This window comes from Myotis yumanensis, unplaced genomic scaffold (genome assembly GCF_028538775.1).
Source record: "Myotis yumanensis isolate MYYU_CA2020_CCGP unplaced genomic scaffold, mMyoYum1.0.hap1 SCAF_10, whole genome shotgun sequence".
Taxonomy (NCBI): Eukaryota; Metazoa; Chordata; class Mammalia; order Chiroptera; family Vespertilionidae; genus Myotis; species Myotis yumanensis.
This window is the reverse complement of record NW_027223761.1, coordinates 40664693-40682455: the sequence shown is the minus strand read 5'-3', so window position 1 is coordinate 40682455 and position 17763 is coordinate 40664693. Positions and strand designations below refer to the sequence as shown.

The 17763-nt window shown below is 41.8% G+C and overlaps 1 protein-coding gene across 2 annotated transcripts; it reads left to right on the top strand.

Moving 5' to 3' along the window:
* The first annotated feature begins 1730 nt into the window (after window positions 1-1730).
* Window positions 1731-16730, top strand: TRIM34 (tripartite motif containing 34). 2 transcript variants are annotated; one of them, XM_070425450.1, is made up of 8 exons: window positions 1731-1930; window positions 6641-7110; window positions 9088-9183; window positions 9816-10046; window positions 12052-12074; window positions 13513-13613; window positions 13894-13920; window positions 14927-16730. In XM_070425450.1, the coding sequence occupies exons 1-8, from the start codon at window positions 1861-1863 to the stop codon at window positions 15490-15492; spliced, it is 1584 nt and encodes a 527-aa protein (XP_070281551.1). In that variant the 5' UTR covers window positions 1731-1860; the 3' UTR covers window positions 15493-16730. The 2 variants fall into 2 exon arrangements, with proteins under 2 accessions (XP_070281551.1, XP_070281553.1); XM_070425452.1 differs by lacking the exon at window positions 1731-1930 and adding an exon at window positions 4356-4370.
* The last annotated feature ends 1033 nt before the right edge of the window (window positions 16731-17763 follow it).

Genomic DNA, 17763 nt, shown 5'->3' with positions numbered 1-17763 from the left:
TCTTTATATCAATACAGTTGTATGTAAACACTTACCCATTTACCTGTTGATGCAAATGTGGGTGGTTCCCAGCTTTTGGCTACTACAAATATCGCTGTTGTGAACATTTCTTGTAAAACTCAAACAGTAAACACACGCTCTCATTTCTTGTCTAATTGCCTAGCAACAAAATAGCTGGGCTGTATGGTAGGTATATGGATAAGGTTTTTGAAGCTGCCAAACTATTTTCTAAAATGATAGTACCATTTTACATCTGACTTTAGTTGCTCTACATCCTTGCCATGGCTTGGTTCAGCTTTGGGAGAGTGTTGGGCTATGGGGAATAATCGGAATAAACCAGAGGGATCTAGGAAAGTGAAGCAGAAATTGTATTTCTTTAATATGACCTTTTCTCCTTTCCTTTTGGTTTAAACCGGCCCCATTTAGCACCCTGACTCACCATCTCCCTTGCATGTCCATTCCCTTAGTTATTAAGTCTTCAGGACAATGAGGTTCTTGTCAGCATCAAAAAATCTTCGGGCCATAACCTGTTTGGCTCAGTGGATAGAGTGTCGGCCTGTGGACTCAAGGGTCCCAGGTTTGATTCCTGTCAAGGGCATGTGCCTTGGTTGCGGGCACATCCCCAGTGGGAGGTGTACAGGAGGCAGCTGATCGATGTTTCTCTCTCATCGATGTTTCTAGCTCTCTATCCCTCTCCCTTCCTCTCTGTAAAAATCAATAAAATATTTTTAAAAAAAAATCTTTGGAACAAAGTCTCAAATCTATTGACCACAGAGTTTCAGTCAAACTAGACTTTAGTTGTGTTTCAGTTCCAGACCCAGCAAAGAGGAACCACCCCACCGACCACACCCTCATGACACCAGACAGGATGAGGGACGCTATGGCTGACATTAAGACCTGATACAGTGCTCAACTTCTCCCCACCTTGGCCCTCAGCAGCCAGCAGAACCCACAACCCCAACTCCCTCAGTTGCCATAATTAATGATTTTCCACCTATATAACCCATCACCTGGCCATCAGGGAGCCAGGTCTCAGGGCAATAGCTCACCTGGGACTCTGGGTTTGGTGTCATTTCCTTCAAAATAAACCTTTACTTTCTTTGCTGCAAACTCCTGTTTGTGATTGATTGGTCTTTGGTGTCTACAGGGGAATAAACACCTTTACTTGGTAACAAAAGCTGCCACTTTACGCCTGTAGTGGTAAATTGTTATCATCCTCCGGATAATTTCAGTTCTCCCTCTGCCCGTAAAAACGAGTCTCCATGGTGTGACCCTTGCCCACTTCTTGTGGTATCTCTTGTTTACCTGGAGCTCCAAGTACAATCTCATGGAACCAGTTGCAGATTACAACGAATTGCTTATCCTTCACTCTAGCCATTTCTGCCTCCCAGAATATAACTCAGCCACAACTAATCCACCAGAGGAACTCTTGATACCCTAAGGTGAGTATCCAAAAGTGACCATCATTTTCTATTTTGAACACATAGTACATTTGGTAGAAGGTTGACCTGGATAAGTCTTTGTTGTGGGAGCTGTCCTGTGCTTTGTAGAATGGTTAGCTGTGTCCCTGACCTCTACCCACTAGATGGCAGTAGCCTTCCCCGTAGTCATGACAACCAAAACTTTCCGACTTTGCCAAATGTCCCCAGGGGCAAATCTTCCCTCCCCACCCCACCCCACCCTTCTACAAACACAGGGTTAAAGCATTACTCTCTGCAGTCACCCTGAAGGACTGCCACCATTTGGCTCAGAAGCTCCGTCCCCTTTCCTTTTCCTGCCAGCCCCGAGAATTTCACTTTCACTTCTCAGCCAGTTCCTCAGGAGGAACTACTTCATGCAGACTCAGCCCCCGGTTGGAGAATGAACCCTGACCAGAACTGCCCCTCACCACTTACACCAGGAGTCAAGACATCTCCGCTGGGACCTGAAGGTGTGTGGGGAGGTTTATGGCAGGCCCAGCGTGGGAGACTTGCAGAGAAAGGTACTAGGTGAAGTTAGGTGAGGTATTTGGTTGCACAGATGTGCTCTGAAGGGAAGAAAAGCCAGCTGCAGGCTTCCTACTCTGAGTGCAGACACAGGGCAGCGTCTGGAGAGGGACAGCTTGAGAGAAAGGAGTATTGAAGAGACAGAAGGCCTTGTTTGCTTCCTGGAGGGACCCTTATTTTTCTAGGCTGAGTTCATCCCCATCTTCTTCCTGTTCTATAGTTTTGACTGCCTATCTTGCTGAAGAGAACTGTAATCTCTCTCTCTCTCTCTCTCTCTCTCTCTCTCTCTCTCTCTCTCAACAGAAAGTCTCTTCTACTCCACTCCATGTGAAAAGATGTCCCTGTTTTACAAATGTGCGAAAGCCCAAGCTCCTAGTATGGGGCATCAGATAGAATGGAGTCTTGGGGACATGGCCAGGGGTAATATTGAACCTGATTCTTTCAGTCCCCTCCTGCAACACCGAGGGGCTGTCTGTGGCCTTCCTGACACATCCTCAGCTGCTGGCCAGTCTGAAGACAGCAGGCTACTGATTGGTCTGCTGCCTGCCTCTGAGGCCGCCTTTTCTCCTGTGTCCTCCTGAGCTTCAGTCTCAGGGCTCTGCTTGCACTTCCCTGAATAGACCTGCTTGCTCTTCAGTAGTTCATTGACCCTGACTGGTGTCCTCACCTGCCTTAGAGCTCTTAGACACACCTTTGCGTTGATTGTTACCTCTGCTGTTTACTGTTTTTCTTTGTTCAGAGCTCATTAATAGGTGTTGACTATTGCCCAGGAGACCAAAGTTTCAATAGTCTTGCTAAGAAGTTTAAGGGGGGAGAAGGGGAATAGAAGACATCTGTAATGCTATATATATATATTTAAATAAAATAAAAAGTTTGCTTCGACACCGATTATGTGTCATCCTAAGGTCATTAGGGAATAATTTGCACACCATTGACATGTCACATATTTTCTGACACCTGCCCATTCTATCATATACTCTCACTTTTCAGAAGTCACTGTTACTGCCTTCCTGGGAATCTATGCTTACCCTAGAGAGGGTCCATTTCTGCCCAGATATTGTCTCCCAGGGTGAAGAACAAGGCCTAACACATGAGATAAAATAGATGTACTCATTTATTTTTTAAATTTAATTCATATGAATGAAAGCAGGCTGCTGCTGTGAAAAAGTGCAATGAATATCCATTCAACATGCAAAATATGTTAAATACATATAAGAGCTTACATTCTAGTTAGGGAGAGATCATAACAAATTATAAATATTTGATGCGATATACAAGAAGGTAACTAGCCCTGGCTGGTGTGGCTCAGTTGGTTGGAGCATTGTGCTGTACAACAAAAGATCGAGGGTTCTATTCCCAGTCAGGACACATACCTGAGTTGCAGGTTTGATGCCCACTTGGGGTGCATACAGGAAGCAACTGATCTCTCTCTCTCTCTTTCTCCCTCTCCCTCTCTCTCTCCTTCTTTCTCTCAATCAATGAACAAATCCTCAGGTGAGGATTTAAATAAAAAAAGAAGGAGCTGATGTCAAAGCAGCTACTAGATGCCACTAGATATCAAGTGATGCCACTAGAATGACTATGATTATGGGGTAATGTTTTAAAACGTTGAATTAGGGTGAAGGATTTGTAGTGACATGCTGAAAACTTTGCTAGAGCTCTTGGGGAGAAGGGTCATTAATGTGGAGGAGATTTAGCCTTGGACTCTAAGGGGTGGCTGAATTAGAGACTCGTAGCCTAGATGAATGGGGAGGGGGCAGTTGCAGTGTTTCTGAATTCACCAAGTCTCTGGATGCCAAAAACAGGTCCTACTTTCCCCATTGCCAGCTCATGACCCAGGACACCAAGGGAAGTATCTAGGATATTGTCTGAAAACTTCAAAGGAAATCCTTCCTGCACTTCACTTCCAAGGAGACACTTTCATTTTATTATCTAACCTGCAGTGAGGCATAGATTTTGCCTTATTATAAGTCCAGGTGTGAAGAGAATACTCAATTGTGGGATACAGATGTCTGACACTTAGGGTAACCCGCTGACCTGACAGTTTCTTCAGGCAGATGCACCTTGTGTTCCTTTCTCTAACTCCCTGGCTGTTGCTCAGCTCTTGGGTCACTCTTAAACATGGGTGGAGTCACTGCCCGCCCATGTGTGGGGCTCTGCCTTCTCTGTACTTTTCTCTTTCTGTGATCATTATGATGGCAGGTGTTTTGACATCAACGCCTTGTAGTCAAACTCTGATGTGAGGCCCACAACCCCGTGGGATAAAGCATGCTCTGTTCCTCTCTCCTCTGTAGGTTCTTGGTGTTTTTCAGCATCGGTTGGATAGTGAACAGAATAAAAGATAATAGAGAAGTGCACACCTGTGGTTGGCTCAGATCTTCTGTTGTAAGCATGGGTAGAAATTATCATTTTATGTAAACCCTGTTTTTGTTAGTCACCAGAGCTTGATCTAATCAATTGCCACCACAGAAAGGGGCTAATAGTATATGGATTTTAGACAATTTTTGGTACCTGTACCATTCATTGGCTGGATTGCTCCTATCAACCCCCATTCATGGAAGTCTTATTCATCATCAGGTTCACTTCATGAATCATTAAAGACGTGGGCAGATTCCTAGGCCTACAGGTATCTCTATACAGTTTTCATTATATCCCCATCCTTTCTTTTTAGAGCAAGGAGAAGGGAAAGATTTATAGTTTGTTACATACCTCAGATCTTTCACTATCAAATCCTTCAACTATATTAATAACCTAATGCTGCTGTAACAAATTACCACAAATTGGATGGGTTAAAACAACAGAGATTTATTCTTTCATAGTTCAGGACAACAGAAGTCCAAAGTCAAAGTAGTGGTAGAGTTGAATTCTCCAGGAGCCTCTGAAGAGAATCTGTCCCCTGTCTCTCTCTTAGTTTCTGGTGGTTTCCAGCCATCTCAACAGTCCCTGCCTTGATTCTATATTACTCCAACTTCCACCACCATTGTTACATGGCCTTCTTTCTTATGTGTCTGTGACCTTTCTTCTTCTTATATTAACTCTGGTCATTGGATTTAGAGCCTACCCTCTTCCAGTATGACCTCATCTTAACTTGATTACATCTGCAAAAGCCTCAATGCAAAATAAGGCTACATTCACACAGGCAAACATATTTGTGTGAGGGACACAATTTCAGTCCATTAGAAGACATATCAAGACATTCATAGCCACTGAGGTCTTCTCCCCTCACCTTACAGTGCCTTGTTCATATTTAGTCCAGGCTGTAAGAGAATTCAACTCTACCACTACTGCTCTGTGGCATGTCTTCTGATTGACCACCAGCTATACTTTCAGGTTTGGTTTGCTATTCCTACTCATGTGACAACAGGACATAACCAGCCAGGTTTACTTAGCTTAGCAAAGGCCTATAAGATAGGAGACACAGCACGTTGGCATGACTGCCTCAGGTGAGCGCTAGAGATCTAGCAAGTACTTTATACACCCTATGACAGGTCTTTTATAAACAGGAGACTGTCACTTTTATATCATTTAGGAAGTGTCACATTTCTAGACCATTTAGATTCCTGTATTGCAAAAGGCCTAGCAGCTCTCTGCACACCAGCCACAGTGGTGTTCTAAAATTAGTAGATCTTGTGTCCTCCATCAATAGGGCATTCTTCTCCCTAAAATATTTTTTCTCTTTACCATTCCATATTCCCTTCTCATCTTTTATCTTTCAGCCTAATCCTTACTTATTCAAAGGCGATTTTTTTATGATCTCCTATTTAATTTCCCCAAAACGTGCAGTTCTGTGTGGTAGTGTTTATCATACCTACCAGACCTTGAAAGAGGACCCTGAGGACATTATATTCACTCCAATTCACTTACTAAATTGAATAATCTCTGTAAGTCGATTGATTTCAAGTACAGATCAGAAAAAAGGGAGTATTCTTATTTTTTAAGGATTTTTAATGAGGAATAAATAGATCAAAGTGATGTGTAATTGTAACTGGTTAATAATTGTTAGTAATAAGATTACTTCCCTACAGTGGTCCTTGCTGTTTCTATCAGTGTCGCTGGGGAATAAATAAGAGAGGGCTTTGTGTGGGACAGACTGGAGACCATTTCTGTGGTCCCAAAGCTCACCTATCAGTGAACTGCTAATTAAAGGAAAGAAAAGATAAAACACTGATTTAAAAAAAAAAAAAAAGTCTAATCGCCTATAGAGAAATGAGGTTCTTTATATATTTCTCTAGCATTGTGTTCCCAGACAAAGTGCCTGGTCCATGTGTGGATTACACTTTAGGAGTAGGATATCTAAGGAAGGATATCATATATTGTATAGTGGTAATAAGAAAAAGATGTCAAATAATACACCAAATGATGTTTTGGTGATTGTGCTGTAGAAAAGTTAGTCAAATTAGACATGCAAAAAGGGAGTTCAGTGAAGTATGAGGAAGTCATGCAAATGTCAAGGGAGGATCATTTCAGGCTGAAAGAAAAGCAAAAGCTCTGAGGCCTTGGTGGCTTACCCAAGTCACTGAATTCATTTTTCCCTTCTCTTTTTTTATGTCTTTCAGTTTTTCAGCCTTGGCCAATCTTTAAAGTGTGCACAGTTAGCATCCCTTTTACTTGTGCCATTCTTATACCATATCCTTTCGATCTTCCCATCCATCTAGGAATCTTTAAACAGGAAGACCCTCAGGAAGAAACCAGGGGAGCAGCTGCCATGGCTTTAAAATTCCTGGTGAACATGAAGGAGAAGGTGACTTGTGCCATCTGCCTGGAACTTTTGACAGAACCCCTGAGTCTAAACTGTGGCCACAGCTTCTGCCAAGCCTGCATCACTGACAACAAGGCGTCAGAGATGGGCCCAGGAGGGGAAAGCAGCTGTCCTGTGTGTGGTGTCAGATACTCGTTTGGAAACCTATGGCTTAATCAGCATCTAGCCAACATAGTAGAGAGGGTCAAAGAGGTCAAGTTAAGCCCAGAGGAAGGGCAGAAGAAAGATCTCTGTTTGAGCCATGGAGAGAGACTCCGACTCTTTTGTAAAGAGGATAGGAAGGCTATTTGTCAGCTCTGTGAGTGGTCCCGGGAGCACTGTGGTCATCAGATATTCCTCATGGAGGAGGTACTCAAGGAATGCCAGGTAAGGCCCAGGATGGAAGGAGATGAGGTGAAAGATAGTACGTGCTGGGAAATCTCACCTTTCCATCCTTCTTTACACACCACAGCATCTTAGTACTGACTCCTGTACTTTCCTTCCATGTGTCTCTTACCCCCTATGCTTGGCTTCCCAAGCCTGAGGGACATCACTGTATATTCCTTCCATTTGCATAAAGGATGAGCCTAAGTACAGACTTTGGCCAAGAGTGAAAGGTTTTCCTCTTTTCTCCTTCGTCATGTGGATAGAGAATTTCTTTCACAAGTTTAGCTCTCATTGCTCCTCCCAGCAGGATGGTTGCTGTTGAACATTGGGAATGGGATGTGGAAAGAGTTTTAATAAGAAGATAGGACTTTCCTTGGCCATAACAGAATCAACATTTACTCTAAAAAGAAAGAAAATCAGGTTACTCTTGGTGAGGAGGTAGTGACTTTCATCCCCCAGGAATAAAGAAAACATTCACCTCCTCAGATTTTCTCCCAGGTCATCTATAAATATAAAAGCCTAAGTGACCAGCTGACTGTTCAACCATCCAACGGGTAGCTATGACATGCACTGACCACCAGGAGCCAGACGCTCAACACAAGAGCTGCCGAGCTGTGGTGACTTGGCAGCTGCAGTTCTCGAGTGACACACCTGGAACCAGAGAGGAGGGAACCCAATTCAGGGGTGCGTCACTTGAGAACTGCCCTCTCACAATCTGGGACCCCTCAGGGGATGTCGGAGAGCCTGTTCCTGCCTGATCCCTGCAGGCCAGGCCGAGGGACCCCACTGGTGCACGAATCTGTGCACTGGGCCTCTGGCCAATTGGCTCCCCACTTTGGGTCTGGCTCCCCATCGGGCCTCTAGGCCATTGCAGAGGTCATGGGTTTGGCCCTTACAGAATCTTTACTTGATTAGCTAAATGATGAGACATGCAGGACCTACCGGCTGTGGCCCCAACATATGGTGCCCTCACTGGCCCATCCGCTTAATATGGATTTCCAGTGGAGGCAGCAAATTTTCCTGCTACCACTCTTGGCTGGGAAACTGGCCGTGACTTCCCTCCTTCCAGGTGGACAATAATGCCAGAGGGCAACCTCCGGGGAGGGAAGAAGGTGAAGGGGCAGCTGAGGTGGGAAGAAGGAGGTTCCCGCCACCATAAGACTCTGCCTGTTCGGAAGGGCTGGGGTGGGAGCCTGACATTGAGAGGGTCCTACCCTAGGCCGATTAGATTCCAGGCTAAGTAAATCTTGTTTGCTAAATAATTGCATTTTGTAGCTAAATGCCCACAAGTCATCAGTTACCACCAAACTTAGGGTAAAGTGGGATGAAAGAAGCGAAACAGATGGGGCAGCACCTTTATATTTACCTGAAACATGTAGAGATTGGATTGAGAGAAACAGATATTCTACAAGGTTCAGAATATCTAAAACAGAATCTCTATTCACCAAACTATATTGTTTTCTTTCTTATGCCCTCTTGTCAAAATGATAGCAATACACATTCAGTCCCTTTCACAAACACTGAAACATCTTACCAATCCATCATTTTCATATCCTTAATTTATTTTGGTTGTCTGCATTTCCACATCATTACCACTATGGATTTATTTGAGAAAGTGACATAATATGGATTAATTAATCCACATTATGGATTAATTAAGAGAGATAGTGACATAATATTGGGAGAAGAGAGGAGGGAGCCTGATTCCAGGATATGTCACCCAAGAATCACCCTCTCACAATGGCCCCCCTCAGGAGATGTCGGAGAGCTGGTTTTGGCCTGATCCCCGCAGACCAGGTCGAAGGACCCCACAGGTGCACGAATTCATGTACCAGGCCTCTAGTAGATTATAATCACCAGATTCTAATCAGTAGCCAGTCTCTTCTGAGATCAGCCTTATTTATTCCTCATTTATTCTCTTTCTAGGTGCTAAGAAAAGCCATGGCTTGACTCTGGTATGATTCCTCTCTCTCACAGGAAAAGCTCCAGGCCGCTCTGGACAGGCTGAGGAAGGAGCATCAGGAAGCTGAGAAGTTGGGCACTGACATCAGAGAAGAGAGAACTTCCTGGAAGGTAGGAAGAAACTCTTCCTGGGGAATTTCTGACTTAGGAATCTTGGCGGGAACTTCCACGCTAATCACAAGGAAGCCCCTTTTCTCTTCATTCCCTGACATTGAATGAGTCCAGAAGCCATTTGATTAGTTCTCTTCCTTGTCCTGTCTCTGTTGGGGATGAGGGCAGGAGAGTAGATGTTACAAGTAAATATATTACAATTACAAATTGTACACATAGATATTTGGAATTGAGAGCAAAAACAGTCTTAATGGTGAGGAAGACTGAAGAATTCTGTCTTCCATTCCTGTTTTCCAGTGAGGCCCTGACACCTCCAGTGGAAGGAAGACAAGATTCAAGGTTCAAATGTGAGAGTGTGGGAAGGCATGAATGTCCAGGACAGCTGTCTACCACCTAAACCTCACTTCAGTTTCACATTTGTTCCAGGGTTGCCCTAGATAAGAGAGCCTGAGGCCTTTTTGGTTTGTACTGAAAAGGAGAAACAGCTTTCTCCAAAGTTGCTACCCTATTTCTACTCCTTTTCTGGTTAGAATTACCTGAAAAAAAATTTTTTTTCCTCTCTCCTAATCTCTTTCACAGGGGGCTCTCAGGCTGAGAGACTCATTACTTCTCTCTCTTGCTCCCCCTTGCAGAATCATATACAGGCTGAGAAACAAAGGATACACACAGAATTTAATCAGCTTAGAAGCATCCTGGACAGTGAAGAGCAAAGAGAATTGCAGAAATTGGAGGAAGAGGAGATGAAGACCCTGCAGGACTTAGCTGAGGCTGAGAATGAACTGGTTCAGCAGAGCCAGTTGCTAAAAGAACTCATCTCAGATCTGGAGCGTCGCAGTGAATGGTCAGCCATGGAGCTGCTGCAGGTAAAAAGGGTGACACAATCTGAGATTCTTAAAACACAGTCTAAATTGCCTTCTATTCTGTGCCATTGGTCTCTAATCCTGGTGTTGACACTAAAAGGTTCCTTTGACCTTGTAGAGCACCTGAGAATAAAGTCAACAGGGAAGAAAAGAGAATCATGGAACACAAAAAGGCCAGGATTTGATCTGTCAGATCCATCTGTGACTAAAGTAACATCTCTCTGGACACATTTTTTTTTAAGTCTCTGCTAATATAGAGAACAAAACATTCCTTTGGTTGTAAACCTGGCCGGTGGCATTAGAGTAAGGCCAAATACAGGGAGTCCCCCAAAATTATATAAACACTTTTTTTTTTCTGATAGCTCAATTGATGTTTCTTTCTTTTCAGATTTAACCCATTGAATAATTAATAATTATTCAAAATATGTATACATTTTGGGGACACCCTATATATTGATACATATTGTTCAAAAACAAATCAATCCATAGTGGTAATGATGTGGAAATGCAGACAACAAAAATAAGTTAAGGATATGGAAATGATGGATTGGTAAGATGTTTCAGTGTTTGTGAAAGGGACTGAATGTGTATTACTACCATTTTGACCAGAGGGCATAAGAAAGAAAACAATATGGTTTGGTGAATAGAGATTTTGTTTTAGATATTCTGAGTTGCTGATGTTTCTTCTTTGTTGTGGAATGTATTATTCTGGATACATGAGGAGACACAATAGACAATGATTAGATATGTAAAGTTTGGAATCAACAGCACCTCTGCGTGAGTTAAAATTTAAAAATCTGGAAGAGGTATTCTGTACATAACATCATGCATTCTGCTAATAAAGAGAATTTTACTTCCTTTCCAATATAGATGCTTTTTACTTTCTTTCCTTGTCTAATAGACTCGATTGGAATCTTTAGTACCATGTTAACACAAGTAGTGACAGCAGACATCCCATCTTGCTCTTGATCTCAGGGGGGGAAGTACTCAGTTTTTCATTTTCATCATTCAGTATGATGTTTGCTCGCTGTGGGTTTGTCTTAGGTGCCTTTATCAGGCTGAGGAAGTGCCCTTCTATTCCTAGTTTATTGTTATTACTGTTTTGTTTTTATCATGAAAGGCCTTGGATTTTGGCAAACGATTTTTTTTTTCTGTCTTTTGAAATGGCTATGTGTTTTTTATATTTTGTTTCATTAATATGATGTTTTATATTGATTGCTTTTATATTCAACCAATTTTGCATCTCTGGAATAAGATTTTAAAAACTTGACCATGATATATAAACTTCTATTTTTCTGGAATCAATCTTCTACTATTTTGTTAACAGTTTGTTTCTATATTCATAAAGGATATTGGCCTATAGTTTACATTTCATGTGATGTCTTTGTCTGGTTTTAGCATCAGAATAGTACTGGTCTCATAGAGTGAGTTGGGAAGTGTCCCTCCTCTTCTATTTTTTTAGGATAATTTATGAATTATTTGTAATATTTCTAATTTAAACTTTTAGTAGAATTCCCCAGTAAGGCCATCTGTGATTGGATTTTTCTTTGCTGGAAATCCACTCCAATTTCTCCTTTTTTCATTTCTATTCAGATTTTTCAATCCAATCTCTACATGTTTCTGATCTATCAGATTTTCCAATCCAATCTCTACATGTTTCAGGTCTATTCAGATTTTCTGTTTCTCCCTGAATCAGTATTGGTACCTTCTGTGCTTCTAAGAACTTGTACATTTAATCTAGGTTATCTAATTTATTGGCATACAGTAGTCCCTAACCTTTATAATATTTAATTTCTACAAAGTCAATAGTAATGTCTCCTTTTTAATTCCTTATTTTAGTAATTTTCCTCCTCTCTCTTTTTGTTCTTGGAATGTCTAACTAAAGGTTTGTCAATTTTGTTGATATTTTCAAATAACTTTATTTTTCTATCATTTTTCTATCCTCTCTTTCATTAATCTTGCTCTAATATTTACACTCCTTGACTCATCTTTTCTTTCTTCTCCCTAGGATACGAGTGGAATCATGAAATGGTGCGTATGGGTGACCAGGAGTGGTGCATTTATGAAGAAAGGTTTGTGGTCATGAGAGTTATTTGGTCATCAACCAGAATGAAAACTCTCCCAGAGCAAGAAAAGTTAGATGTGGTATTATTTTAAATTACTGAGGATTTAAGTGTCCCATATTTATTGAGAATGAACCAGATTCTATGGTAGTGAATTAAATGGTTGAAATTCACAATTGGAGCCAGTAAGGATAATAGGGATAAGGGACTTCACTATCGGACTCTTATTACTATATTCAACTCATTCTCTGTCCTTGCTCTGGTTCCTGTATTTCATAGATGCTTGTCTTTATCATATGCAGGGCCTTATTGAGCTCTAAAATAGGTTATGGAGCAGCACCTTTATATTTACTTTGCTTAACAGGAATAGAGGAGATCAGGCCATTCTACAAGGTTCTCTTTCGAATTCCAAAAACAGACCTTAGCCTTGTGGTTTGTGGCTTTGACCTGTGTGCCAATAATTAATGTCTCTTATTCACACACTTCAAAAGCTTAAATAGGAAAGGGTAGCCTTTGTGTCTGAAGACGCCAATTCATCTGGCAGCTTCAAGTTCTTTACAAACACATGAGAGTCTAACCATTTTTGCCCAGTAGACAACTTTTTCTTTGCCAAGTGTTTTTAACTTTTCCCAGAATACCTGAAATCTCAATGTTATTTGTGGGCCACACCACTGGAGTTCAGGCTTTAGACTAGGGCACAGGCTCAAAGGCTTTCCAAAAGGAGACCTGTATCCCAGTCAGGATCTGCAGCCTCACCCCTGATCTGCCTGGAACCCACATCTGGGGCCCTTTTATGGGAGATTCATTATAATGTGGAAAATGACAAATATTATATACCATTTTAGAGGTAGCAAAGGCTTTTCTTATACATTATTTCATCTAATTCCTATTCTTTCCATGAGGTATCAAGGGCATATAATATATGTATTATATTTTTTAGAAGAAGAAACTCTTACTTTAAGGCAGCGGTTTTCAACCTGTGGGTTTGCAACCTCTTTGGCGGTCGAACGACCCTTTCACAGGGGTCGCCTAAGACCATCCTGCATATCAGATATTTACATTACGATTCATAACAGTAGCAACATTACAGTTATGAAGTAGCAACGAAAATAATTTTATGTTTGGGTCACAACATGAGGAACTGTATTTAAAGGGCCAGAAGGTTGAGAACCACTGCTTTAAGGTGAAGACCTTCCCAAGGTCAAACAGAGAGTAACCGGGAAAGTAGACATGAGCACATTTTTTTCTGGCTCTAGAAGTAGGAGACTTCCTTCTCCCCTCCTCAGGCTTCTCAGAGAAGCAGATTCAAGTGCATTAATGGCATGAAAGGAGAGGAAGAAAGTGGTATTAGAAGGACAAAAAGGTATAAGATGTAGGATCAACCTTTTTTTTTTTGTCATCCCTAGGAGCGAGGTGTGGACACTGAAGAAGCCAAAAACTATTTCCAAAAAACTGAAGCATGGATTCCATGCTCCAGATCTGAGTGGAATGCTGCACATGTTTAAAGGTGAGGAGAGCCAGGCAGGAGTGTGGATGTAAGATGTTTATGGTGTCAGGGACTAAACTGGGGTGTGGGTCGGGGGCTGGTATAGTCTCACATGAGGATAAAAAGGAGTGTGTTCAGAGAAGGGATGTTGCTGATGGAGATGTGGTTAAGAGAGAATGGCTAGATTCTGGTTCATTCTCTTAGCCTCACAGTCTTCTCCCCTTCCCCTACTCTAGAGACAAGCTATCAGTGTTTAATCATTTGCTTCTAATTAACATTATTAAATCTTTTATCTTTTCAGAGCTAACACATGTCCAGCGCTACTGGGGTAAGAAGTTACTAGGTCTTCAAATCACTGTGTTCTGATCCCCTTTCAGAAGTTTGTGGTTTCAATGAGATCTGATGATCTTAGCCCTAGGTGTTTCCCTCACTTCCCAATATGTATGTATAATACACTAGTGGTCTGGTGCATGAAATTCATGCACAGAGGTGGGGGTTCCCTCAGCCTAGCCTGCACCCTCTCCAATGGGGTATCCCTTGTGGGATGTCCGACTGCCAGTTTAGGCTCAATCACTCTCACAATCTGGGACCACTGGCTCCTAACCGCTCACCTGCCTGCCTGCCTGATCACCTTTAACTGCCTCTGCCTGCCTGATCTTGCCCCCAACTGCCCTCCCCTGACAGCCTGATCTCATCCCAATGGCCCTACTTGACCAACCTGATCTTGCCCCCAACTGCCCTCCCCTGCAGGCCTGATCTTGCCCCCAACTGCCCTCCTCTGCTGGCCAATTTGGTTCTGATTGGTCAGTTTCTATGCCAGTCAGTGTCAAAAGCTCCGCCTCCTAAGCAGCCATTGGTTCCTCAGACTTCATCCAGATTTGGTTCTGATTGGTCAGTTTCTATGCCAGTCAGCGTCTCCGAGCCTATGAATGGGGCCTGATCAAAAAGGCAGGGCTGATCAGCAGCCCTGGTGGAGGCCTGGAGAGAAATGGAGGCAAGTGTTGATCATAAGCTGCCACATACGCAATGGATCAGTCCCTGCTTCTCTCTTCAGGCCTCTCTCTGTCCCTGATTCACAGCCCCCTCAGCAGTCAGTACTGGGGCACCATGCCTGCAGCAGACTGCAGGACTGACTTCCGGTTGGTCGAGCCTGGGTCATTACTGGTCATTACGACCCAGGGTTTTTATATATTAGGATTACTCCAGAGCTTTACCCTACTTGTCCAATCATCAATACAAATTCTTCCTAGTCAGCTTCCAAGTTCCCTCTCCAAGTCATCAGATAAACTAACACCTGTATCTGTAGCTAATCATCTTTTTCTTTTTCTCTGCAGTGGACATGACGTTTAACCCATTCAACTTAAATTTGAATCTCAACCTTTCAGAGGATCACAGACAGTTGGCATCTGTGCCAATTTGGCCTATAAAGTATTATAATTATGGTGTCTTAGGCTCCCAATATTTCTCATCAGGGAAACACTACTGGGAAATAGATGTGTCCAAGAAGACTGCCTGGATCCTGGGGGTATACTGTAGAAAACGTTCCTGTAATAAAAAATTTGGTGTTAGACGAGGCACAAATTATCCAAATGCTTACTCCAGATTCAGACCTGAAAATGGCTACTGGGTTGTAAGGTTACAGAATGAATGTGAGTACAATGCCTTTGAGGACTCTTCCACCTCTGATCCCAAGGTCTTGACCCTTTCCATGGCTGTTCCTCCCTGCCGAGTTGGCATTTTCCTAGATTATGAAGCAAGCACTGTCTCATTTTTTAATGTCACAAACCATGGGTCACTCATCTACAAGTTCTCTAAATGTCACTTTACTCAGACTGTTTATCCTTATTTCAATCCTTGGAACTGCCCAGCTTCCATGACTTTGTGCCCACCGAGCTCCTGAACATTCCCCTTCCCTCACCTACTTCTGTATAATGAACCTTGTCCTGGGGCTTGTCTCCTGCACCTGAGCTGATCTCTACATTCAAACCTTCTCTTCCTTATTGTCTCTCTTCTTTAGAACATTTACCTGTTCTTGGGATTTGCAACTCTTTCTGGATTAAGTTAGAAGAGAATCTTATTTACCCAGTTACCCTTTTCTGTATTCTCAGTGACAGACATTGAACCCCTCTTAAAGACAAAGCAATATTGGTGTAACATCTCTGCCCTGATATTTCTCCATATTTTCCTTCATCACTGATTTTGAGAGGTATGGCAAAACCTGTCTAAAACCACGCATGACCTTAGGATAATCCATAATCACCTCACCCACCAAAAACTAAGGAGTATTTGAGTGCTTGCTTGTTTGTTGCACAGCATACAGCAGTGTCATCAGACAGTTGAGAAAAAAACCCAAATGTTATATATGTACCCAGAGTAAAAAAATTATGTTCAGATTGTTTGATATTAAATATCTTCTCTTACATGGTGTGTATCAATGAATACATTTTTGTTTCTTTTTATAAAACACAAATTGTAATTTTTTAAACTGTATCCAACTCTTAAGATTGTTGTATGAAACTGTCACTCAATGTAAAGTACCTATTTAAGGGTCCTGCATGATATAATAAACATTTCTCTCCTGATCACAGAAATGTATAAGCTGTGTTAGTATCCTGTGCAATGGATGTGTGCCCTTCAGAGGAATAGAAAATAGAAAATGATCCTACCCCTGGTTTGTATCATGCTGGAGTCATAAAACAGGGGTAGATATTAAATGAGATCTAGGCTGATACAATATCTATATCTGATCTTGCTGTTCATCAGAGCCTGATCTGGACCACAGTCTCTGCGGCCAGTTCTAACTGCATGTGGCCTCTGGGCTGTTTTCAGTATCTGGCCCACTAGCTGGAATACACTTGTGTTCTCCTTCAGCCTCATTTCTTATCAGGCTCCCTTCATGTATGATGAACATGGCATTAGTAGACAGTGTTAGTGGGTCTAAATTCACCTCCATGCAACCTTTATATTTTATTATTGCTGTATTTTGCTAATGTGCTATGGCTTAAGTCTTTGTTATTACTTTGATATTTCTTACAGATTATTGAGGACATGTCCATAATTTTCAAATTGGATAATTTCTATTAATCTACTTTTAACTTTAGTTAGTCTTTATGTTGTGATTCCAAATATTTTATAAGCCAAACCTGGATGTGTTTTCTGACTGATTATAGTTTTAGTATTTGAATTAAAAACAAAAACTATTTCTATTTGATTTCTGACAATTTGGTGATGATTATAAGTATATTTTCTTCTACATCTTTCACCCCAGAAATAATAGCTGCTATGAAGTCCTTGTTTACTAAATACAACATCTGGCTTATTTCAGAGTTGGACTCCATTGATCGCCTTTTCTATTGAATATGGGCCATGTCCTCTACTTTTTTGTATATTGAAAAATTTTAGATTGCATCTAAAACTCCCTCAGGGAAATTGTGAAAGAGGTGTAGAGACTCAAGATTCTGTTTCATTTTCTGAAGAATATGTCTGTTTGTTTGTTTATTGAGTTTCAGTATGTTAACTTGATTGAACTCAGATTCTAAATTCTCCACTGCATTTTTCAGGAGCTAAAATCAGTGATCAGTCCCATTAATCCTAATTGGGCTGCTTGTCATCTATCTCCAGTATATCTAGTTCAGAGATTTGACCAGAGTTCTTATGTGCAACTTGGGATTTCTCCCTCTGGATCTCTCTTTTATAGTTGTTCTTCTGACACTTTCTAGCTGCTGCAAAAACCTCAAATTGTTCTTGGTCTTCCAACCATGAGGCTGTATGTTGATGTCAATTGAGGTCTACCTTCAAAAAAGGATTATAAAAATAGCAAAAACCTCCAATACTCTTCCCTTCTTCCAAGTGTCTAGTATACTGTAGATTGTGACTGCCTTTTTCACTCTGTGCTTTCATGTTATTCTCTCTCTCTCTCTCTTTCTCTCTCTCATAAAAAAATAGATGTTAAAAATTGTCAAAGGAGAATCATAAATCCTATGTAATAAAATAGTAATATGCAAATTGACCTTCATTCCAAGACACAAATGGCCGTCTCCATGTGGTCAAAGATGTCCTGCAGGGGAGGGCAGTTGTGGGTGACCAGGCCTGCAGGGGAGGGAAGTTAGGGGTGACCAGGCTGGCAGAGGAGGGCAGTTGTGGGTGATCAGGCCTGCAGGGGAGGGAAGTT

What these genes read in the sequence shown, in the direction of transcription:
- TRIM34 (XM_070425450.1), top strand. Translation starts at nt 1,861, where the DNA reads ATGAACCCTGACCAGAACTGCCCCTCACCACTTACACCAGGAGTCAAG. An exon ending in ATCTCCGCTGGGACCTGAAG is followed by an intron (nt 1,931 to 6,640) that starts GTGTGTGGGGAG and finishes CCATCCATCTAG; the next exon opens with GAATCTTTAAACAGGAAGAC. An exon ending in AAGAGAGAACTTCCTGGAAG is followed by an intron (nt 9,184 to 9,815) that starts GTAGGAAGAAAC and finishes TCCCCCTTGCAG; the next exon opens with AATCATATACAGGCTGAGAA.